General features: G+C 37.4%; 2 protein-coding genes across 4 annotated transcripts; both read right to left on the bottom strand.

Moving 5' to 3' along the window:
• Positions 1-30: 30 nt before the first annotated feature.
• clk2a (CDC-like kinase 2a) lies at positions 31-11460 on the bottom strand. 3 transcript variants are annotated; one of them, XM_044138172.1, is made up of 13 exons: positions 11294-11460; positions 9182-9369; positions 7800-8073; positions 6640-6730; positions 5805-5871; positions 5014-5130; positions 4620-4786; positions 3688-3782; positions 3305-3434; positions 2801-2883; positions 2118-2197; positions 1438-1528; positions 31-1323 (listed from the first exon to the last, which is right to left on the bottom strand). In XM_044138172.1, exons 2-13 carry the CDS (start codon positions 9367-9369, stop codon positions 1135-1137), a joined length of 1572 nt encoding a protein of 523 aa, XP_043994107.1. In that variant the 5' UTR covers positions 11294-11460; the 3' UTR covers positions 31-1134. The 3 variants fall into 3 exon arrangements, with proteins under 3 accessions (XP_043994107.1, XP_043994106.1, XP_043994108.1); XM_044138171.1 differs by having other exon boundaries at positions 7800-8112; XM_044138173.1 differs by lacking the exons at positions 6640-6730; positions 9182-9369; positions 11294-11460 and having other exon boundaries at positions 7800-7931.
• A 1087-nt stretch (positions 11461-12547) lies between these two features.
• LOC122843438 (histone-lysine N-methyltransferase SETDB1-A-like) lies at positions 12548-19283 on the bottom strand. The gene is made up of 10 exons (XM_044138178.1): positions 19277-19283; positions 19008-19182; positions 16543-16652; positions 15545-16426; positions 15105-15242; positions 14108-14309; positions 13923-13996; positions 13446-13636; positions 13243-13365; positions 12548-13143 (listed from the first exon to the last, which is right to left on the bottom strand). The coding sequence occupies exons 2-9, from the start codon at positions 19175-19177 to the stop codon at positions 13249-13251; spliced, it is 1884 nt and encodes a 627-aa protein (XP_043994113.1). The 5' UTR covers positions 19178-19182; positions 19277-19283; the 3' UTR covers positions 12548-13143; positions 13243-13248.
• Positions 19284-24824: the final 5541 nt, after the last annotated feature.

Genomic DNA, 24824 nt, shown 5'->3' on the forward strand with positions numbered 1-24824 from the left:
GCCAGAGGCTCAAACTGCTCAGAGTGTTGGTAACCTTTGGCAAAGAAGACTTTAATTCTACACAATAATACATATATACAGCATTATACGCTTTCATTTCATACAAAAAAAAACAAGTCACATTCAGGAGGATAATGTGGACTACGACCTATAATAGAAATTGGAAAATAAATACCACCGACCGGAGCTGTGTGCTTAACCCTAATGTGGAGACTTCTCATGTGAACTGTGGAATAGGCAGTTTCGTTTTATATGAGAACGACCCCAAGAATAACGCTCAACTTAACCGTAGAGCTGAACATGAACGCATCACCCATCCCCATTCACATCAATATGCTCACACACACACACACACACGCACAAAAATAAACACTCACACTTAGAAAAACAATGCATAACAAAACAAACGGGTAAATAAGTCAGGCTACAGAGAGGCCGATGTGAGGAGTGTCCAACGACCCACCAACTGGGTCAGCTTTCGTAGAGGGGTTAATCGCATTTTTTTTTCTTTTTAGGCAATATATTAAAGAATGCAAAGCAATGGCTCATTGACAATGTTAACAAAAACATGGGACGCATGTTTATGCACCAGATTAAAAAGAAAGCAAATACTCTGTGTATAATATTTGCTCGTTTTAGAGAATTAGAAAGTTTGTGGCTGAGATACTGATCTTACAGCTATCTATCTCCTCTTTACCCTTTTCCCGGACTTCGGCACTGGGAGAGATTTCTGCTTCCGAACTGAGTCGTGTTTTAGAGACGGAGAGTGTCGGTGGTGTCATTTTCTTCGGACAGCAGGGAGAGAGGTGTTCCCCAGTCGACAGGAAGACAGAAGCTGCATAGAAGGCTGTTTGGGTACAGATCCTTCACCTTCAATTTTATTCAACCTTGTTTCTTGGGCTGTGATCACTAGAAAAGATTCAACTCTTCTCCAGCCTTGTACTGCTTATTTTGGTCTCTCTGCTGCCGCAAAAAAATAAAACATGCCACTTGGGAAGAACAGGGGAAGGTCGTGCTGGAGGAGCAGGAAGTCAAGGGGTCCATGCTGTTATCTCCCACAGAACCTCCAGTCCAAGGTTACTGAACAGTTCAGCTACTGATCTCCCCTGTCAGTCTGTCTGTGAAGAGCAAAGGTCACCGGCTGATGTCGCGGTTGCCCTCCCAGTTCTTGCTCCCGGCCGCCTCGCCGGTGCCACTGTTCTCGAAGAAAGGGTGCTTGAGGGAGTCTGACAGCGTCAGCCTCTTGGACGGCTCGTACTCCAGCATGCTTTCAATCAGGTCAAACAACTGGTGGTGCTCCTCTGCTTCGGACAGCAGGTACCGCTGATGAGAAAGCAGAGACACAGACGGGGGAGCAATGAAAGCAGGCAGCTACAACACCAAACGTCCCCGTTAACTCAACGCTGCGCACCAGTTTTTGCAAATACTTCCACCTACCCGCAATGGTTTGCAGTTTTCTCTGACATATTTTCCCGCCGACGAGCTCTCATCCCAATCTAGTCGTCCGCGATAGAAATACTTCTGTTTCCTGAGGGATGAATGTGTGTGGGCAGCTTTAGGAACGTAGACAACATGCTACATGTAACAGGAACATTAAAGGGGCAGCGTTGTGTATTTTCCAGACACGTTGTGGTATAAAACGCCACCGTCAAGTAGCTATGTTAACTTCAGTTGCTATAAAAATGCTGTACACAGCAAATATAACATTTGACATTGTAAATTAGCACCTTGAAATTGGGCCTCTGTCTCTTTAAAAGCCCCGGCTCTTTCTGAAACTCCGCTTTCAGAAAGTTATCACATCACTCCTCTATTTATTCTTTAACAACATTTTTACCAGCTCACCGGTGTTTGCTAATTGCTGCTGGCTAGTCTGAAGGAGCTGAATACAGCTCTGTGAGGCAGAAGCTGAGAAGCTTGGACACTGCAGCGTTGTGCACGGCTGACTGGTTGCCATGGAGATTAAAGAATTTCTCAAATATGCACAACAGAATCTAGACAACAGTCCAGGTATGTTTTAATGAGGGAATAACATTATAACATGATGAAAAGTTCAAAAATGTTGATTTCACATAACACCGCCCCTTTAATGTCTCAAATAAACTTCACATTTTTCTCACCTGGTCTTACGAATCATCCTTGAAGGTACTGGACCCAGGATTCTTTCCATCATGGCCAAATGCTCTCTGTTGTCATGAGTCTGGAGGAGAGAAAGCAAACAAATTATGAGATTTAAGGAAAATATTTTAATAGTTATGCTCTCGCAGAAATTATGCTTAAAAAACAAAGAGTGCATTCCTTTAAGGGTGACTGGAATTTAGTTCATACAATCCACAAGATTGTTTTTCTTCTACAAACTGAAAGCCTCACTTGCAACGTCCATTAACGAATACAGACCTTATTTCAACACCTTCAGGATGAATTCAACCTTTTTGTCAAATATCAATGGCTGATCACACAAGAATAGTTATATTTCAGTAAAACACTTTCAAACATTATGACTAAACTCTCCAGTTAGCAGAGGATGCTATAGTGTAGTTTTTCCTGTTCATCCAAACCACATCGCTCAAGCTTCTACTGCCAATTGCTAAGTAAGTTACTTATTTCTTAAAAATTATTGACTTAAAACAATCTCATATTTCTTGCTGAAAAGTTGCATGTAATTGTTGTCTTCTTTCAAAATGTGACACTTGAAATTACACAAAAAATGCACAGTAAGACTTAGTTTTTTGCAGTGCAACCCAAGGAAATAAAGTCGTGGACATTGAAATTAATCAGTTTGCTGGAATGATCAAACGTTTACCTGAAACAAGGTGAAGCCCAAGTAGTACTCAAACAGGATGCAGCCGATACTCCAGACATCACAGGGGTGACTCCAGCCTAGTTCTAAAGTAAATCAACAGAAGGCATTTAAATTAAAGAGAGGTGTCATATTATGACCAATTATTCAGGTAGACAGTAAATACATAAATAACTCAACATTTTATCTGCAAGCAGTAAAACTCGTGAAAGGAGTAAACCCTGTAAACTTTAAAAAGTAGAACTTATAACCCACCACAGAATATCTCAATATAATCACCATGTTGCCTCACTATTTAAGGTTTTAAACTATTTAAACTATGATTGAGGGCGTAAAGGGGAATTTAAGGGATTCTTAAATTCTTGTAATATTAAGAAAAATCTTTGTTTTTACTTTAAACATGGAAACAACTCAGTTGCACCACATCTGTGCATTTCCAAAAGCATTCCCATTGAGTATGTGTCTCATATAAATACATAAACACAGTCATCTATTTCATTAACTCACCTAATATCACCTCAGGGGCACGGTAATGCCTCGTCGACACGATGGTGCTGTGGTGCTCGTGGTCAAAAGTGGCACTGCCAAAGTCCACGACTCGCACCGCTGTGCTTTTGACAGTTCGCTCTTCTCGTTTCTGCGAAACACGACAATTAATAAATAAGTAGATGCCCACAAAGCTTAAGATAGACACGAGCCCCACAAAAAGAACATCCACTTAGATTTAAAATAACATTTCAATGTGACATCACATTAAGTTACAGATTAAGGTCCATGTTATAAGGATGCAGCCTTAGGAAGAAGCAGTGGGGAGAAAACGAACCCAAATAAGTCTGAAACATTTTGAATAGAGCGGCAGCTTCATTCGCTTATTCACCGTGTTCTCTTACCTTCTCAACGTTATACGTCATCGTGAAGTCAGAGTTGACAAACAGGATGTTTTCTGGCTTCAGATCTGTGTGTGTCAGTTTATTATCATGAAGAACTACAGAACAAAAGAGGAAAAAAAGGATTTAGTATCTCAAATATAAAAAGCATTATAAAGTTACAATTTTATATAACAAATCCTCCTGTTCTTATTCTTACGAGAGAAATGTATTTGTATAGTTTATATTAAATAGGTTACCTTTTGTTTTAAAACACCAATGTTAAAAAAAAACACTCACTGATAGTAAAGCATAAATGTTTACATGCATAAAAAAAAAAAAGAGAAAAAAAATTAAAAACTCCGAAATATAAACCGTTGCCTTTTAATCAGTTAATAATTATGGTTCATTTAGATAATGCATTTATAAAAAGAGTTTCACCAATTATAACCAATATATTTTTATTTATCCACTTACAGTCAGAAAAAATTAATAATTGTTTGACTTTTATGGGTTTACAAAATTAATAATTTAAGCAAATTACTTTCATAATCCTTTTTTTAAACAAAGTTCCTTTACATTTTTTATTCAAAAAACTAAATCGTTTTGATTTTTGGATAAACATTTTCCAGATCTTTAAGCTAATAAATAATGTACTTAGTTGGATTTTATTATGGCTGTGTTCTCTAAATCATGAACCACGTCACAGAGGAAGGCTTCTGGTGTTTTACTTCAAACAAAATCCAGTTTTAAAAATACACACATCCAGTCTAAAGCTCAGATCTTTCAAAAATAAATGTTTTGACATCCTAAAACATGGAAAAATAGAAAAGTATAATTTAATTGGCATCTAAAAAACAAGTCCAAGTCTGTAAAAAAAAAAAAAATGCTAGAAATTATTTTTCCATACTTTCCAAAACTGTGTCAAAGATTCTCATGACAAAAAAGTGACTTACATTTCACAGCAAGACAGAGCTGGTAGGCCATGTGTCTGACTTGACCAATGGAGTAGGGCAGATAGTTGTTTTCCTTTAGGAAGTCGAAAGTGCTCAGAGCTAGCAGCTCAAAGGAGATACACATATGACCGTGGTAGTCAAACCAGTCATACATCTGTACACACAAGCTGCAAAGCAAAGAGAACAAATCGAAAGATGCATTAGTTATACCCCAACACACAACTACAAAGTAAAGCAGTTTTAAAAAGGTTGAGAATGACACATGGCTAACTTCTGTCAGGTTTATTAAATCTACAGGTCATCAAATGATAGTGGCTTTATCATTGTGCTTGTTGTTTCATTAGAATTTAGATAAATTTGTGTAATAAGGCATATTTACTTGAAGAACACTTACAATCTGTTATCAGGATCCTTTTCATTTATCTTCTCTAAAACGTTAATCTCAAGTCGAGCTGCTTCCTTGTACTTCTCAACATTCTTGATGATTTTCAGAGCGATATGGGCTCCTCCCCTGTAAGAAAAGAAAGACAGCAATTAATAATAATCAAAATGTTCCTTATTTAACTGGCTCCCAAATTTTCTGTGCGATTCTTGTCAAAAGCTCCAGTTCATTTTGTTGGCACTTTAGTGCATTATTGCAAAGTCGAAGGAAAAAGATGTGCAGATGTTTTTAGACCAATAATTTAAAAAAACTGAAAAAGAATGCAAAGTATCTGTGAACACCAATTCTCAAGTCTTTCTAAAGATTATCGATTAGACTTTGACTAGGTCAATCTAACACATAACCATTCCATTTTAACTCTGTATGTTTATGAGGTACAACATTTAATTTCCCTTCGAGATCAATAAAATGTGTTTTGAATTTAAATTGTCCCATTTCAGGTTTTCATCCATCTCCCCAACCACTCTGACCAGTTTCCCTGGTCAGATTAGAGCAGCTATGTGCTTGTCCAATATATTTATGTTGTAACACAACACAAATGTCAAAAGAGTAATCCAGGGTTGTGAAACTTTTTAGGGGGCACTTTCAAGACTTTTCAGACTCATCGCTGTGAAAGACATGATGTAGAAACATTTTTATGTCTACGCTCTTTCCTTAATTGCCTTACAAAACTAAAACTGAATAAATAACACAGTAACTGAGGCTAAAAGCTGTTTTATCTCCTAATTACAGGAAAAACCCACCTGCGATGGTCAATGCAGCGCATCACCCTCCCAAAGGTGCCTTCCCCCAAAGTGCTGACAACCTCATCTGCAACATAATGAAGATAGAAAAGGAAAAGACACGGGGAAGTGGAAAAAGAAAGAGCGACAGTATTAGACATGTGGACAAAGGGAGGGAAACGTCATGATAAAATGCAGACAGGCGAATCTGTGCTAGCGCCCATCCCCTTCCTACAAGAGCTGCCTGTGGAATCTGATTAAAATACGCAACATCTGTTTTATATAACAGGAGCTTTCGTGACCAATTTGCAGCTACTGAAGGTTATAGGACATCTTTTTTTTAGATTATCTTGTCTTCAGTTTAAAAAAAAGGCTAACATTTAAAATAAGATCAAAATACTCTTCTGAAAGTATTTCTAAACAAAATTATCTATACAAAACTTTCTGAATGTGTTCTTTCTAAATACAGATGTCCGTTTAAGTTCTCCACTATAAAAAAAATAAATAAATAAACCGTTGCAGTGAGGAAGAGAAGCTGACTTAGGTTACAGATCTAGACTCCGTAACTTATTATTATTATTATAAATCAAAACAGAAATAAAACAGCTACAAATTGGATTCAATGTTTAAGGAAATCAAATAACCTGTGAAACACAAAAAAATGCTCCACAGCTTAAAATCCTTCTATAAATCCCCCTAAAAACTTCATCAACAATTTGCAGTCCACCCTGCTACTTCAGCTAGAGCGGAGAGCATTCTAGCAAGGCATCATCATCAGGCACTTCCATGTCATGTAAATGCTCTATGATAATACTCATATGCAGAAGGGTTACGATAGAGTAGTGGCAGTGAGTACATCTCTCTTGCAGGACGTCCCCACTCCGACAGATCAGGTGCCCTTCCTCGTCGTCCCTCACACTCAGTGCTCGTGTCCGACTGGCGCTCCGCTGTTTTCATACCCGAACCGCCATCAGCAGGTCAGAGCACGGCCGCAGGGGCATTTCAGAGGCAGCCGTGGCATCAGGCGGCACAGGTGGATGATGAGGGAGGAAGAGGGTGGTGGTGGTAGTTGATGTAGTTGTTGTGGTTGTAGGTGGGTTTCGTGGTCATGGGGCGATTCACGTTTGACACCACGTGTAGGAGTAATATAAAAACGATAGGGATATAGTGCAAGGGAACAAGTCAAAGATCACATGTTGTCCTCTGCTCTTCTTCCCCCCTCTAAGTTTAAACCAGAGTTGCTTACAAACAAGGAAGCAACCTGCATATCCATTCATCAACTCAAAACACCAGATAAGACAGTGATAAAAAACCCAATGCATAACATCTGGGGCAGATTTCAGATTAAACAGCATGGAAATGAAGGAAACATTTTTAAAACAGTCCCAACATTTCACTAGAGCAGATTCTATCCCCCAACTCAAACTACATTCTTATCATCAGGTCTGATTTATCCACAAAAGAAAAAAAAAAAGAGTAATATCAATAAATCCAACTATTAAAATCTAAATTTCACATTGTCCTTGGCAGAACATTTTCATTTTTTTTACCAGGATTTGTTTAATTAAATTCTTACCAAAAAAAATAAATAAAATGTTATTCTAATATTCCCAAAAGCAACTACAATAAAAGTTTTAACATTTTATATACATTTTAAATATTTAGCATAAATAAAATAATAAGGATGGAGTAGTCAGAGAATAAAATCTGAGTTCAAAGTGCGTATGGATGTGAAAGAGAAATTGAACTATTCCTCACAGAAATTTAACCAAAAATGAAAATGCTCTTCCAAAAAAAAAAAAAAAGAGAAAAGAAATAAACAGAGTAACTTGTATTAACAAAAACCAAGTAAATAAAACAAATACTGACAGATCAAAACAAATCATAAAGAATGTAATACTTACCAAGTCCATGTGCTGTCGAGAAAAAATGGTTAGAGAAAGACAGACAGAGACAGAGCAGAAAGAAACTAGAGCGGGAAGGAAAGGTTGAGGAGTTAAAGCGAGTCGTACTCACCGAGGATGAGGGGCTATAGGACCTGGTTCTACGCCGCCTTCGTTTGTGCTTACGCCTGCTGCCCTTCCGCCGGTACGAGTCGTCCCGCTCACGCTCTCTCTCGCGGCCGTGACGGTAGTCGTACATATTCGGGGAGAAATCGCGAGGATAATAGTTTTCAGCTGCTCCGTGCGGCTCCCTATCCCTGTCCCGCTCACGGCTCTGGTCCAATCGTCTGTATCCCTCATAGTATCTCCTGTCGAAGGGCCGGTGTTCTGCTGAGCGATTGTCATAGCTGCGGGTGCACAGAGACACACAGACAAAATGCTGTGTTCTAAAAAACAGAAGAAAAAACAAAACAGAAGCTCATGCTATTGAATACAAGATTCACCAATCAGAGATGTTGCAGCTAATTTGCAATCACCAATTAAGTAACACCTTCCAGATTATAATCTTCAAAATCTCTTCAGGAACCAACATGAGATTATTTTACTTTCTCCATAAACAAATAAAGTCTTTACACATGTGACATGGCTAAAAAATTCATGTAAGTTTTTTTTTTTTAGCCTGTCACAATTAATTATTTAATTTTGAAACAGAGGAGGTGACCCCTCTGTCACCTCCTCTACAGAGAGCAGTCTGTGTTACACAGCTATGCAGTTTCACAAAAATCTCAGAACATTCTTAAAAATTGGCATTTCTACACAGATGTGCATCATTTTTCTTCTGTTTCAAAATGTATTTAAACTGCAAGTAAGATTTGCAGTTTAAACAGGTTTTTAGGACCATTACTGTAGATGTGAAGTTTGTTAAAATTGGTTTATTTGTTTTACAAATTATTTTTTTAAGTTATTTTGTCCTGTCTTTTATTGCTAATAACTTATGTTAGCAATGTTAATGTTAACATAATGCTGATATTAACATTAGTGCAGTTAGAAGAAGTAAACCTATACCTCTCTTTGTATATTCCCTGTAAAGTAAACAGAACGTTAAATTAACTAAGATTTCAAAAATATTCCCAAAAATCCGGACTCTTCAAAGGAAAAAATAACTTTGCTGTAAAGCATCTATCTTCCTAGTTCAAAAGTAGGTAGGAGTGAAGGAGCATTTGATATGCCAGCATTAAAATGGCTTCCCATCCAGCAGCTTCTTACACATTTTGCAGTTCCTCTAACATTTTTAATCACCCACTAAAACTGAAAGTAGTTTAGTTCTGTTCCCACAAGGAGTCTTGCTATCACCCTGACACGCTGCTGATCAAAATTAAGATTGCATTTCTAATTTCCGACCGCCCGATCACATTCAGGGCAGGTTGAAGATGAAACCGAGCAATTCTGGTCACCGTCTAACTCCTCTTTTACAGCAGAACATGTTGAACACGGTTTCCACTATGCAGCTCATACCTCCTTGAGCGTAGATAGCTTCCTTCTTGTCGGTGCCCTCGTCCCCTTCTGTCACGATCTCTGTCACTACTAGTGGAGTTAGTAGGTGTCCTTCTGTGTCGATGTCTTCGTCCTCGGTCTCTGTATCTGTCTGGATAGCTGGTTCGACTATCTCTATCTGAAGATGTGTATCGTCTATTGTGAGGCATCTAGGGAGTTGATAGAAAGAAAACAAGTATTTTAAGGTTAAAAAAAAGTCACTGACGACAATATGAAGCCAAGATTGCACTGAAATACATTATTTAACGTCAGCATCTGAGATATAATATTAGATCATTGAGGGGTGCTGGACATTTCACTCCTTCGTTACTTCCTACATTTACAGTTTTGGTGTATTCATATTGACATTTTAATTAAAAAGAACTCGTGTCACTAAGTGCTGCTTTGAGAGCTGTTGATGTAGAGTAAATGTGTACTTGGGGTTCTTTACTTAATTTCAGGTTCATAATGTGTCAAATTTTCATAAGAGTCGACTGGTTCAAACGAGGTAGATATCTGGAAACAGGGTCATAATTAAAACTTGAATTTCCCCATTCAGGGACAACATAGGCTATTTCTATTCTCAAGCAGAAAATCTTCAGAAAACAAATTTAGAATTACATCTATAATTTATTAAATTACTGTAAAACCAAGAAAAAATAAACTAATATCCCCTAGTTTGGTTACAAGATGGCTATGGGTGTCAATCAACTGACCCACACTCCCTATTGACAAAACCAATCCAGCCAAAATAATAATATTTTTACGAATATGCAAAACAGAAGAAGATAAGTCATTGGGTATCACTACTCATTTATTTACAATACATGTACATGTTACATTTCTAAATAGAAAGTGGGCCACTCAGTCCTGGCCTCTCACCGCTCATGTATGGTAACAATCTCATTGCATTATCACAGTTGCATATGACTGCTTGCATCCAATATTTGGTACAATATTTCAGATGCCATGAAGGAAACATCTGCTTGCCAATTATGTTTGGCTGCTTGGATGGACTTTCAAAGTGTTTTACTCCCAAACTTGAACACAAAGCTTACAGAGAGCAGCGAGAGCATTATAAGAGCAGCAAAGGTGTTACCTGCTTCAACACTGTCACCACCAATATTTAATAATAATATCAAAATGTCATGTTTTCCTAATATTGTGCACCACTAACTGATCACTGGATAAAAATTCTTACATACTATTGGTAAAGTTTTGGTTTGCCACCCCAATATGGCTTGAGGACCCCATTGGAGAACCTTCTAGATGCGGCCCTGAGAGGTTGCAGATTATATTATAAAGTTAAAGAAACCGGATCGAAAACTGTCATTACACACTTTGTTCATAGGTCTCTACTGTCAACAAGACGTTAATCGAAAACAAATTATTACTCAAAAATAAATACAAAAATGTTGAAAATTTAGTTTGTAGAATTATACCCTAGATATTATTTTTGTCTTGTACAAAATCACATCTCACAGCAAACCCACGCACCCGTCTGCACTGCAACCTCTATCAAGTTGAAGGAGAGACCCTTGGAGCAAAAATAGCAGCTGCTGGAGAGGCATGTTGGAGCTAGACTCGCAAATATGTGGACACATGCAAAAATGCATGTATATATAACCCCGCTGCATGTTTTAAATAAAAACTATTTCTGAAAACTTCATAGCTTTATACAAGTGTAAAGAGGAAACACACCCCCAATGTATCGATTGGATATTTTAACTAATATTTATGCAGACATCTTTAATAAAATAGGATTCATTTTCAAATTCCTGGCTCATAAAATAACAAGGGCTTACAACCTATGTGTTTGCCGTACCACACTCTAATCACTACATTTCGCTTCAATTTTATAAAAAAATCCATTTGATACTGATAATATCAGCAAGAACCATAATATAAAACATAAACACAAAACATAAGTTGGCTATAGAGCGAAGAAGCAGCCTAGATGCTATGCTAGCCACTAGCTAATGTAAATAATTTCACCGCCATCTTAGCTCCACGGCAACTAATGCTAGCTGATGTGCTAGCGGCGGTTTAACTGGTGTGAAACAGGTTAGAAGAAGATTAAAAATAGGTATTAACCGTTTTTGCAGCGAGGCCTGTACGTTTGTCCCATAAAAAATCCGTGGTGGCGTTTGGGTTTCTCCACTATCTTGTTGCTGACCCGATGTTAAGCGCTACTTTGCTATCGCGTAGCCAACGTTCAGCCCAGCAAAGCAAGTTCTGGTTCAAACTGGTAAGGCTGTAACGCCTCCCTGCGCTCAGCCACAGTACTGTTAAATACGGATTTCAAATATAAGCTACAAATAAGGTTTGAAAAAAAAAACCATATCTAGTTTGAGGTCGAATAGAATGAAGAAAAATAATACTTATTTGCAAAATGCCACAATAATGAGAGCTAATATGCCATACATTTCTTTATTAATGTATTCAAAATCAGAAGTTTGCATGCACAATGTTTGGTTGCATTCTCTTTTTCCTTTCACATGCTTCTAACAGTTTGCCGAAATTCTGCCCATTCTTCTTCACAGAACTGGGGTAACTTAGAAGACCCTTTTGCACCCAAGCTTCAGTTTCCTGGCTTATGTCTTGAGAGATTACCTCACTGTGTTCTTTCCTCGTGGAAATGCATTTTATGAAGTGCACCAGTTCCTCTTGCTTCAAAACAACCACACAGCATGATGCTGCCACCCCCATACTTCACTGTTTGTATAGTTTTTCTCAAAATATTACTGTAATTATGGCTAGGTGGTTCTCCTTTGGTCTCATCGGATCAAAGAACTATCTTCCACTCAACTATGGAGTCTCCCTCACATAATTTGGCAAATTCTAGTCGAGTCTTGATATGGGTTTTCTTCAACAGTAGCTTTCTCATTGCCACTTTCCAACAAAGCTTTAAATGGAGAACTCAGGCAATAGATATTGTACGCAGAGTATTGCAACTCCTTCAAGTATAATCGTAGGTGTCCTTCTTGCACAGTCACTCAGTTATGTTCCTTACAATGGTTAATGATGAATTTAATTGAACTACATGGTGTATTCAGTGCTTTAGAGATCTTTTTTTTTTACCCATTCCTTAACTTACACTCATCAATAACCTTTTCTCTGATTTATTTGGAGCGTTCTTTAGTCTTTATGGTAGCCAGGAATACTCTAACCATTGAATGGACCTTCCACACATTAGGTGTTTTTATACAACTCACTTGGGACTCATTCACTGCACTACACTGATCTCCATTCCACTTACTGTGAGACTGTTGGCATCAACTGGCTAGACCTCTATTGATTTAGGTCCGTCACTTTAAAAGGGGTGAATATTTATGAAAATCACTCATTCTATGTAAAATATTTTTATTTTTTATCATAATGTTTTTGTAGAAATGTTCACTTTGACAGTAAAGAAATAATTTCTTATCAAAAATGACAGCCTTGGATTGATTTGTTAAAGAAATAACAGACCAAACATCCCAAGGGGTGAACACTTTTTACAGAACTTGAAGAATGTCTTTATACTAGACAAAAAACAAGAAAGTTTTTATTTAACAATACAGAACACACAAGTATGATTTAAAAAAAAAAAACATTTGCAATTGAATAGAAATAACTGCCTTTTAAAAAGTCCTCTGCTGTTTTAATGAGGTAGAACCTTCAGAAGATCGATAATACTATTCCAATCTACGAATCCAGTTGTCTCACTTCGAGAATGTGGTTTCAAAACTGCACGTAATGTAAATTAAGCTTCCTCACTGGTCCAAACTCTCAGATGACTCATGAAAAGCTGTAAGCGGAACAGCCAAAATCACATAACGCCAGAGAAATTTTGGAAAACCACTGCAGTATTTCCACCAGGCGCTGGGAGCGCCAGCAGGAAGCATGCTGTTCACCTTTCCAGACATGGTTCTTCTCAACCTAATGTGCTGATTTTAATGATCCTACAGAGCAAAACAAAATGAGTAACAGAATTTGGATTATCGTAACATATTATTGCGATTAATTCCTAAGTTTGAAAGATCTAAAATAAATAATTTTACCATTGACTAAAGAGGTTTCTTTGCCGATTCCTCAGCCTCCTTCTTCCACATGCTGTACCTCATACTGACCATATGTTCCAGGCGTAGCGAGCCTCGGTAGAGCCACTCCTTATGTTTATCACTCTGAAGATGAAAATGAACAGAAACATCTTACGCTCAAAAGGAAAAAAATTATCATAAGTACTTAATAAACATCAACAAACCTCAAAAATGACCTCAACCAAGCTGCAGTCAACAGCGGTGACCTCACACTTCTGCATGACACCCTCATAATCAGCCTTTATAGTCTGTCCAACTTTGTACTGGGTCTGCGGTGGGTAAGGCCAGACTTTCAGATACTCCTTCATGAACTCCCTGTGAATTTCATCAGGAATGTCGTCTAAAGGATTGTCCACTGTCAAAAAAAGGGAAAAAAGATTCACTGTTTTTGTGATGGTAAGACGACAGATGCTGTATACAAGAAAGTGAATAATTTGAGGGTCTCATCTGACTTATACGTTAAGATTGGGACACGATTTTGATATTCAGTTAGATTTGGAAATGATATCATAACAATATTTCATATTGTACAAAAAAATGTTATCAAGTAATTTTTTTCTGCACCTACTCCTTCTAAAATTTAATTTAGCATCTTTTGCCAATAAGTTATTAATTTGTTTAACTTGACGACACAAACTTACATGCCCTGTACACCAGATGAAGTGCAGGTAAGCCAACGTACATGGGGGTGTGGTCATCAATATACACCAGGAACCTAGAAAAGACCACACATTTTCATCAAATGGGTGAAGTAAATTATGTTCACTTTAAAGTAGAAGAAATGAGTTTTATATAAGGGTATATAAGTTCAGTAAGAGATTCAAACCTCATGCGATTTTTTCGGCTAGGGAGCTCGGCCATTATGCCGGGCTTGTACTCCACTTTCTCATTTGAAATTTTGACCACCACTCGACAGCCTATAGAAAGCTCCTCCAACTTTGGCATGTTGTCAAAGGCAAGGTGGTGACCGGACACAAGGATTTTACCCTTCTCCTCAAAAGTGACCTTGTATTTCACCTTTCCGCCTTCTGAAATGAGAAGAAGCACAGCAATATCATGCCAAAGTTAGGCAAGATAAATTGATAATTAAACACTAAAGCTGAGACTTTCAGACTTGTTTTTGTTTGGGTGCACGGTCAGGGAAGTTAAAATCATAAAATAAAATATCCCTTAAGAGACTCAAAATAGGGCTGCATAGTGGCGCAGTTGGTAGAGCTGTTGCCTTGCAAGAAGGTCCTTGCAAGAAGGTCCTGGGTTTGATTCCCAGCCCGGGGTCTTTCTGCTTGGAGTTTGCATGTTCTCCCTGTGCATGGTGGGTTCTCTCCGGGTTCTCCGGCTTCCTCCCACAGTCCAAAAACATGACTGTCAGGTTAATTGGTCTCTCTAAATTCTCCCTAGGTGTGAGTGTGTGTGTGAATGGTTGTGTGTCCTGTCTGTCTCTGTGTTGCCCTGCGACAGACTGGCGACCTGTCCAGGATGACCCCCGCCTCTCGCCCGGAACGTAGCTGGAGATGGACACCAGCAACCCTCCCGACCCCATTAGGGGAACAGAAAATGGATGGATGGAGACTCAAAATAAAGCTGCTTTCGACAAACTTGTTTGGGAAATAAGAGCCAATTTCGTCTTCTGTCCAAAATAGGTCAGAAGAAGTCCAACTCATATTTATAGAGTCTTACATTTAAACATAAAGTTTCCCACAACAGAGAAAATTATATTTTCAAGTGAGAGAACTCGGCTCCAACTCATCAGATCCGTTGTAGACAAGTGTTTTTAGCCGGTTTTTATGGGGAGGCTGGACATAACATACAAACCATAGTCTTACCTTTTGTTATTATTTCTGCAACTTTCCCTCGTTGCCAGCACAAATGTTGCTTTTTCGCCAGGACGTTCATGTTCACTTTGATTTCTCTTTTGGGCACGCTTGGAGGAGCAACGGTCTTTTGCTGGCTATCAGAGGAGTCTGCAGTCAATGCAAAAAGCACAAAATGTTACCAGTAAGTCTAACATATGAGAAGATTATGAGAATGTATGAGAATGGTTACGTCTTCTACACTAACAATGTTGGAAGCAACCTACAAGATCCCGTGAAGGTTAAGGACTTCCACATTTAGAAAAAAAAATTATGAACATATCATGTACAATTTTCTTCCTTAGTATCTTGCAATAATGCTGAGTATGCAAAATAAACTATTTTATAGCAGTAATAATTTTAATATAGAATATAACAAAATGTTATGAGTGTTTGATCAACTCCTGGCTTACTTTTCGTCTCTGCAGGTGGTGTGAGTGTTTTGACCACAGTCTCAGCACTGACTGTTTTGGACGACTGTACTGTGGACATCTCTGTTGCTGGCACCGGCGTTTTGGACGGCGGTGCTTTGGACAGCTGTGTTGTTGACGATGTTTTGGACGGCTGTGTTGACAGCGTTTTGGAGGATTCAGACGTAGTGTTTGTTGTGCTGGGCTGAGCTCTCGTCTTTGTGGTTTTGCCATGCGTTTTTCTTGTTACTGTTGCACTGGTTTGGGATGCCTTTATTGTCTTGCTGGAGAGCCACATCGTTCGTTTTGTAGAGAGGGCCCGACGTGCTGCAGCATCTTCTTTGCTGCTTTCATCGCCACTATCTGAATTTGATGGTAAGCTCGACAATTCCGAGACGTCACACTCCTTGTAATTGGGTTTTTTGAAGGTAGTAGTTGATCTCTTGCTCCTCCTGGTCTTTGGCGAAGACATTCTGCTTCTTTTGGAAGCCGGATTGAGCTTTCCATGTTTTTGTCCGTTTTTATTCATTTTTCTCTTCTTTTTAGATCCAGTACTAAAATCTGACAGTGAACAGTCTGATTCACTCATCTCTTTGTCTGGTTCCCACTGCACACCGGACTCTGCAGAGCTTAAACTTTTCTCATTATCGCTGCCACAGTCAGACGAAACAGGGGGCATAGCAGCAGAAAGCTCAGAATTTGTAAGTTTACTCAAAACCACCACAGCTTCTTTGTCTAAAGCAGCACCGGGGCTTTTTTGACTAACACTTTCCTCCTGACAATCTTCAAGTTCTGACACTGGTGACTGTGAAGTTGAATCCCTGGAAGCTGAAGGTCCCCGAATACGATCCCCCGAAGAAACAAACAGAAATGGTAAAGTACGCCCTAAAAAGTAAAAATAATAATAATTTTTTAAAAAACAAGAAGGAAATCAGTGGGATTCAAATCCCTGTTTCGATCTCAATTGTTTCAATTTGTGAGGTGATTGATTTCTCTCTTACTGCAGCTGGTGGGTTGTTCGCCGTTCTCACTGTCGGAATCCAAGTCGGTGTACTCCCATCCCAACTGAGAGTACAGTTCTTTCACAGTGTTCTCAAATATCACAACAGACCTAAAATATAACAAAAAATAAAATAAACAAAATAAAGAGTCCAGGAAATCACACCCTAAATATAGATTTTAGGAAGTGAAGAGTCTCTACTGTAGTTGGTTCAGATTATGTTTTCTAATGAATATTAAAATGTAGAGTACATAAAATGTCTCAACACACTTAAAAGTTGATCACATTTCTAGCATAAAATATGCATCATATTAAATGAGATTCTATCTTCTATATTCACATTTTTTCCTTAAGACAAAATCCAAATTGCCACAAACCTGATCCCCGTCACAGTAAATATGTGGAAGATAATTCTCCACTCAAATGAAACCAAACTTGAAGACCAAAACAGCTACAGTTCTATTTACGCTACAATAGATTCTAAACTTTTATTTGTTTTTTAATATCCAAAATAGCCCCCCTTTATCAATAAAAATTCAGATTGCAAAAAGACTAAATATCAGTATGTTAACTTCAATCAATTCAGTAAAATCTATAGTACATGATTAATGTACCCATTTTTAAAAACTGTTGACTTATCATGTGTACATAGTACATTTTGTCAGTATGAATATGGTTGTATTTTTTGGTTTGTTTTCTCATGACATTGTTTTATGTGATGTTTTCCTAACAGGTCCTTGTTGAAAACGAGAATTTGATCTAAAACAACTTGCAAGGTAAGATAAAGCAGGGTTTTCTGGTGGCCCGCCATGCTTTACTAGCCACCCCATTAAGCAAAAATTGCTTAATTTTTTTTTTTTAAATCGACCCGGATTCCAAGCTTCTCTGTTGCTCTAAGCCAGGGGTGCTCAAACTTTTTGAGACCAAGATTTACTTTTTCTCTCACCAGCCGGCTGAGATCTATCACATGACATGAAGACATAAAAATTGTAAATTAAAGTCTATTGACTTACTTTATATGCGAATATACATCAGTTACAGCAGAAATAATAAAGTGATAGAAAACCTAATGCAGTTTCTTCCTCAGTGAGATTCTGACACTGGGAGGAGGTTACTGGTCTCTCAGTCACAAGCTGGTTGCAAACCTGAGGCCAGCAGGTGTCAGTCAGTTATGGTGGATCTGAAATTTGGTTTGATGACCTCAATATGAGAAGCTACAGACTGATAGGAGGAACCAAAGAGCTTTGTAAAGGTAAAAACAAATCTTCTGAAGTTGGGATATAATTAATTTAATTTCAAATAATTATCGCGATAGAAGCCATTTGTTTGTTAAAATTTAATATATTTGTTCTGTTTGATGTTTGTTGTGAATGACGCATACTCACAAACGAACGAGGTAATTAGTCCAACGTTTAGAAACTACAGAGGCTGTAATGCGCCACAGCAAAGGTAAAATAACCCGAACAGGTGATCAACTCAAAACCACTCCTACCTTTTTGCTATCCTCTCTGTCATTTAAGCGTTTTAGCACATCCATTGCCGTGGCAACCGCCACACGTTAAAAACATAACGTTCAGTCCGGTACGATATCAGGTTTTCAGGCTTGATATTTATTTTTCGGTTATTGATAAGAGCTCCCCTGAACACAGTGGTGGTTGATTAGCTAATTTAAACTCCTGCTCTGCTAGTCAGTCGGTCTTTGAGTCGCCTTTTTTTTTTGTTAATGGAACTGAAAGGCACTGAATTGCGCAACACCTTGTTGAAACATTAATTATTGAGAATATTAATTTTAACACGTTTTGCTGATTTAAAAAAAAATTATTATTATTCTTTAATGAAGCTATAAACGTTTAGGATCTTAGTGAATATTTTTGATAAGCTCGTCAGAAGAGGACGTGCTGGTCTCAGCTTCCTGGCGGCGTTCAGTTTGTCACCTTACTGCCGAGATCGACTCAAAACCAACACCAGGAAACCACACCTAATGTGACGGTTTCTCCAGCCCCTCCTCACGAAGATTATAAAGATACTTTCGGAGAGGAGAAACAAATTTCTAACTAGGCTGAAGAAAATATCCCTGATGAGAAAATAAAAGAGCTTTTTGAGGAAAACCAAAAAGATTAAGTAAAATTGTTAAAAAGTTAAATTAGGATGCATTAGAGACACACCAGAAAGGTCCAACTTTGATATTAGTCTAACAATAAGTAAAAAACCAAGTTGTTAACGCTGTAAAACAAGGGAGAAAGGGATGAGGGAAACACTCATAACTTCAGAATCAGCTTTGTCACCAAGTTTGTGTCCCCAAAAAAGAAATTTTAATTTGTTTCCCAAGATACAAGATAACAACCAAAAACGTTCTATAATTTACTCACAATGAAAAATGTCATCAACGTCACTGTGAGAACCTATCTTTTATGAGTGCAAGAATATAGCAGCAATATGAGGAAGACATAGATTGACAATACTTACTGACAGAGCTTTAAAAATCTGGTTGCCTGTGTTTGCCTTCTTTCTAGTAGAGACTGCAGCAGCCGGTATTTCATGAGAGTGCTAGAAGTGGACAGTCTGGCTTTGTGAACCTCATCTCTGATCCAGCTTTGGAGCTCTTCTTTGCTTATCTCTATTTCTTTTCTCTCCATCTGCACTGCAACAGCTCAAGGATCACAAGTACAGAACAGAAGTGAGGTAAACAAGTGTTCCACACAGCTTCCTGTTTCTTTCCTTTTCTTTGAACCTACATTTCAACTCTCCCTGATAGCACCAACCTCATAATGAAACACGATGGTGGCAGAATCATCCTGTGTAGATACTGTCACAGAGGAAAAAGTCATAATCATAATCATAGTTTTTATCACCTGCGTATTTTAGCTAAAGTTAAATCATATTTTTGTTTAAAAGACTTTGAAGGACTTATCCATGCCTTCATCACATCTCGTTTGGATTATTGCAATTCATTATATAGAGGTCTGGATAAATCACAGATGCAGCGACTTCAAATGATCCAGAACGCAGAGGCTCGGCTTCTTACAGGAACCAGGAAGCGTGACCATATAAGGCCCATACTGGCCTCTTTACATTGGCTGCCTGTTTTTTATCGAATAGATTTTAAGATTCTCTTATTAACTTATAAAGCTTTAAATGGATTAGCTCCCCCTTATCTTCTGGAACTTTTAAAATCTCAGTCCGTGTCCAGAACCCTACGTTCTAATAATCAGCTTTTACTGACAGTTCCTCGAACCCGACTTAAGAGGAAAGGAGATCGGGCTTTTTCTGCTGTTGCTCCTTCTCTATGGAACAATCTACCTCTCCAAATTAGATCTGCCCACAGCCTGGATCATTTTAAATCGCTTCTTAAAACTCATTTTTATTCCTTGGCATTTAATTGAACTAGTGTTTGATACTTTGTTTTTATTTATTTGTGGCGTTGTCATTCTTGTACAGCACTTTGGTGCAGTTCTATGCCTGTTTTAAAGTGCTATATAAATAAATTTGACATTGACATTGACATAATCGGTAGGAAGGGAGACGAAGCTAAACACAGGATAATCCAGGGAGAAAACCTGGAAGAGGTTGTAAAGTATTTGAGATTGGGTTACAAGGTATAAAATTAATGTTGAGTTCCAGTTTGTCATAAATGTAGCTGTTTTGCAAAGATGAATGTGGAAAATCTTTAGTTTCCAGATGGGCAAAATGGACATAAGGTATTTGTGCAACTCTGAGGTGGGATTCACCTTATTTTTAATGGTGTAATTTATCAGAGCAGCAGCTCATCAGCAGCAGAAAGGAACAGTTAGATAAGCTCAATAGGAAAGATTTAACGTAATTTAAGCGTTGTTCGCGCGTCGTCTACACGTGAAATGAAATGCTCACATGTATGACCCTGAGGGGTTTCCATACATTAGCTCCAACTTAAGAGTGCCCCAGTGCAAGTAGTAGGAGACAAAAGTAAGGCACATTTCTGTTACCTTTTTGAACTATTTACCTTTGTAAACAGTTCAAAAAGGTAATTAATAATATTAAGATATGTGCATATGCACATATGCATGGTTCTACTTGCCTTAACTTTATGGCAAGTACAACTATACTTGCCATAAAGTTAAGGCAACTTAACTTTGCCTGAATTTCCCAACTGAATGACAATGAGTTTTATGTATATTATATTATATTTTAATTAACTTCTAATAAAATGTCATTTGGGCAATAATTTTAAGTATGTTCTTACGTTTTAAGATCATACTTTAAAAAATTAAGTATTATCTCACAAAGCCAAACCTCTCCAACCAATCAAAGCAAGTCGATTGCTGTTGCATCGTAAATTAAGGATGTTGTCGACGAAACAAAGAAAACATTGCCTATCAGGTGGTCAGATTGTAAATAACCGCCTGACCATAAAACTGTTTATCGAAACCTTCGATTGAGAAAAATATTTTTTTACCTGACCTTTACTTATTTGTGCCTCTTTACAACAAATCGTAAAAGATATTAAAAGCGTACAGCTTCTATCTAACATTTCGTGAATCAAATTTTACATCTGGCCTTAAGCTATTTAAATCGCTACCCATACATATGATAATAAGTTTCAGCAATGCACACATCTTACCAGTAAAACAGTTTTTCTACAAGTCAATTGTAACTTCCTCTCCTCCTTCTTCTTCTCCCGCTTCTTCTTCTTCTTTAGGGAGTAAAACTAGCGCTTTTGGATGGCAAGTGATGAGGTGGCGCCACCCATAGTCATGAATACGGCGCCACTTGCCACCAGTCGGTATGGAATGTTCTTCTCCTTTTCAATAATGGCGGATCGCAAGCAACGTCAAGGTGCATACCGCCATCTACTGTACATGAGTGTGTATGGAATTTTAACGGCGATAATAATAAAAGCCTTAAAACTGCTATATTTGAGTTATTTTGCGAGGAGTACAATATTAATTTTCTTTTGGTAATTTTGGTCAGTAAAAACATTACAATCTTCTCCACAACACTTACACTTTCATTAGTTTTTTTTCCTTTCTCAGTTTAGTCTGAACTTAGTCAAACCATCAATTCCTCTATGTGTTCGTCGTATTTAGTTGTATCTACTTTATTTTTATTAATTCATTTCTAGATATGGGATTTGTTGCAGCCTTGTTGTCTTAGATAAGACTTTTAAGCATAGTGCATTATTTTTCAAAGGAGTTGGGGTCAGGATCATTGCCAAAGTTTCTCCTGACGTTTTCATCCCAGAATGTTATGATGCATGTTTGAGATCCCCAATATACTACGCAAGTTCTGGGTTGCTCCCTAACTTATTAACCAATTTTATTTCATCTGTGGATCATTATTTGAGTAGGATGCTACACTTGGACATGATTGGATGTCCAATTTAAATAAAGTACAAGAACTTGAGAGTGGTTAAATATGAAGCCAGAACTATAACAGATGCTTGTTGATGTTTACAAAAATTCTGGGATATAAAGTAAAATTTAATGTGTTGCCAGATTTATTTTTGAACATTGAAGTAGATTGGTTTGATCATCAATGGTTTGATCTGAAAATAAAAAAAATCGTATCTGAGAACATTTTTATTCCTAATTTTTACACAATTGAGTGAATCTTACCAAAATAGTTTTCATCAAACAGAAGATGAAAACTTCTGTTTTCAAAGAAACCAAGTACAAACCAAAAACAAGTTGTGTAAGAAACTAGTTTTATTGCCAGCCTTTGAAAATTAGAATGAGTAAACAAAAATGACCAACAACCAAAATTACAAAATATTTAAAAAGAGTCACAAATGGACACACACACACACACACACCCACACGAAAATATGACAACATAAACAATTAACATTCATAGTTCATGTGGGAAAATTAGAAGGACAATTGAGTAGATAAAAATGACTAAAAACAAAAACTTAAGTTAAATCAAATAAAGTAAGTTTCAATCAATATCTAAAAAGTGACTGTCAAATCATGTTATTCCTATGGAATAAATATACTTTCAAAATAAATGCAATGACATTTTAATAATATTTAGGATATTGATATTTGAGTTGCTTGCACTTCTGTAATCTTTAACAAAGAGGTATATATAGTCTAATACAAACACCACCTGACCACAAATGTTTGTCAACTGGATTTAACTAAGCAAATACCTTGTTGGATAATTACTGCATCATTCTGCTGACAACATATCATTTAAGAGTGCTGTTTTATTGAGTAGCTTGTTTCTTGAACCATCATAGTGAAAGATGTATCCTCTGGCGGTGGACAATATGTCAGTCTGTTTAAGGGTCAAATCATTTTAATCAAGTGGAGAAAAGAGCTAAAGAGATTACAGAAACTACTAAACGCGGGTCAAGAACTTATGGGAAGGAGAGTGAGGAAGTATAGTCTTTAAGAAGAAATGTCATGAATGATTGTGATGGGGGTTATCTCTTAAACATCACTGAAATCAAACCATAGCAGAAGAAAAAACAATGTAACTAAGGGCTATGCTTTATAGTGAAAGTAAGCATATTTTCCCATGCAAAAAGTCAGGGGATTGGGACCTGAACAGCTGTACAACCATAAGAAAATCACTAGTCAGTCAGAAAAATCAAAGAGAAAGGCTTCAATTTGTAATAGAACCAAAAGAAGGTCATATAATCTGATAAATTCAGATTTACCCTCTTCTAGAGTGATGGGTATATCAGGGCAAGAAGAGAGGCACGTGAAGTAATGCAGCCAGTGTATACTGTACAAGCTGTGGGGCAATGCTATGGTCTGGAGTTGCTGCAAAGGGTCAAGTCAAAGTTGAGTAAAATTATGAGGTCAGCAGATTACTTGAATATACTGAATGACCAGATTATTCCACCAATGTTTTGTCTCTTCCCTGATGACACGGGGATACTGCAAGATGACAAGGCCAAGATTCATCAACTTGAAATTATGAAAGAGTAGTTCAGGGAGCATTGGACATTATTGTCACAGAGAGTTTGGACCTTAACCCCATTGGGAAGCTTTGGAGAAGGTTTTTCTTTTTTTTCCCAGTGGTTGGACTCTCTCCATCATCAGTACAAGATATTGGCTGATTCCACTGGATGGAAATAAATCTTGTGACACTGCAGAAGCTTATCGAAACAATGCAAGAGCAAAAATCTAAGTTAAGGCAGACCAACAAAACACTAAAGTGTGTGACCTTTTTATTGGTGATTACCTTTTTTGGCCAGGTTCTCTATCATAAATAGTAAAGAAAATAAATAAATCTACAACAAAACCTGAAGGAAATCTAACATGTACAAAATAATCTGCGTTAAAAGTTAATGCATGAGTTTTTTTGTTTTTTTTAATTCTGATGGGCGATATCAGAAGCATGTCTCAAATCTTTTTTGTTCTTTCTCACCATTTATGTAGTAACAGCAACTAGTGAAAATCTACATAACTACAAACTTCATTTGGCTTTCAGAGTAGCTCAAGAACAGTAGATAACTTCATAAAACAAGTTTCAACTGCAAACAACTTAATGCAAGCCTTACGTTATCAAGTTGGGTGTCGTGGTCTAAAGCACGACAGCACTCTAGATAAGCAGAGATTTGCTCTGAGTGAAGAACCATGACTCTTTATGTGGCAATCCAATATATTGACTACAATGTATCTAGTGCAAAATTTAGTGCAGAGAAAATTGTGTGGGTTTCTAATAAAGCTGCAGGATATAAACACATGTTGGACAATTTCATAATCTCAACTTTCTAGAAATGGTTAAGAGGTGGCCTCATCTTATCTGACACCTTTGGGATGAACTAGAGCGTAGAAGTTGGACCTTCTTGCCCAACGTCAGTGTTTGACCTCACAAATGGTTAAACATTCCCATAAACATGCTCCTAATCTTTGTGGAAAGACTTCCCAGAAGAGTTATTATAGGTGCCAACATCCTAAACTGCACAAATTAAGAATAAGATGTCACTCAAGTTCATAAAGGTTTAAAATCAACTGAGGAAAACATTTGACAACATAGTGTAGCACTGCAATTCTGTTTGTGACCACACAAGATATACCTAGAATGATTTGTAATAGATTTAGGGATATATCTTTAATATTTCAAAAACATATTTGAAATGCTAGAATAAGGAAAGCTTAATATATTGAATTGAGACCTCTTGATTAATAGCTGGATAATAAAATGATTGGATAACATTTTAAAAAATCCTCCAGTTTTTGGAGAAACTAAGACTCAAACATCACAAGAAAAAAGGTCAGAGTGTCAAAGGTCATCAACAGAATAGATAAACGGAAAGCAAAGCAGTCTGAAATGATGCGTATTGTTACAGCA

This window comes from Gambusia affinis, linkage group LG14 (genome assembly GCF_019740435.1).
Source record: "Gambusia affinis linkage group LG14, SWU_Gaff_1.0, whole genome shotgun sequence".
Lineage (NCBI taxonomy): Eukaryota > Metazoa > Chordata > Actinopteri > Cyprinodontiformes > Poeciliidae > Gambusia > Gambusia affinis.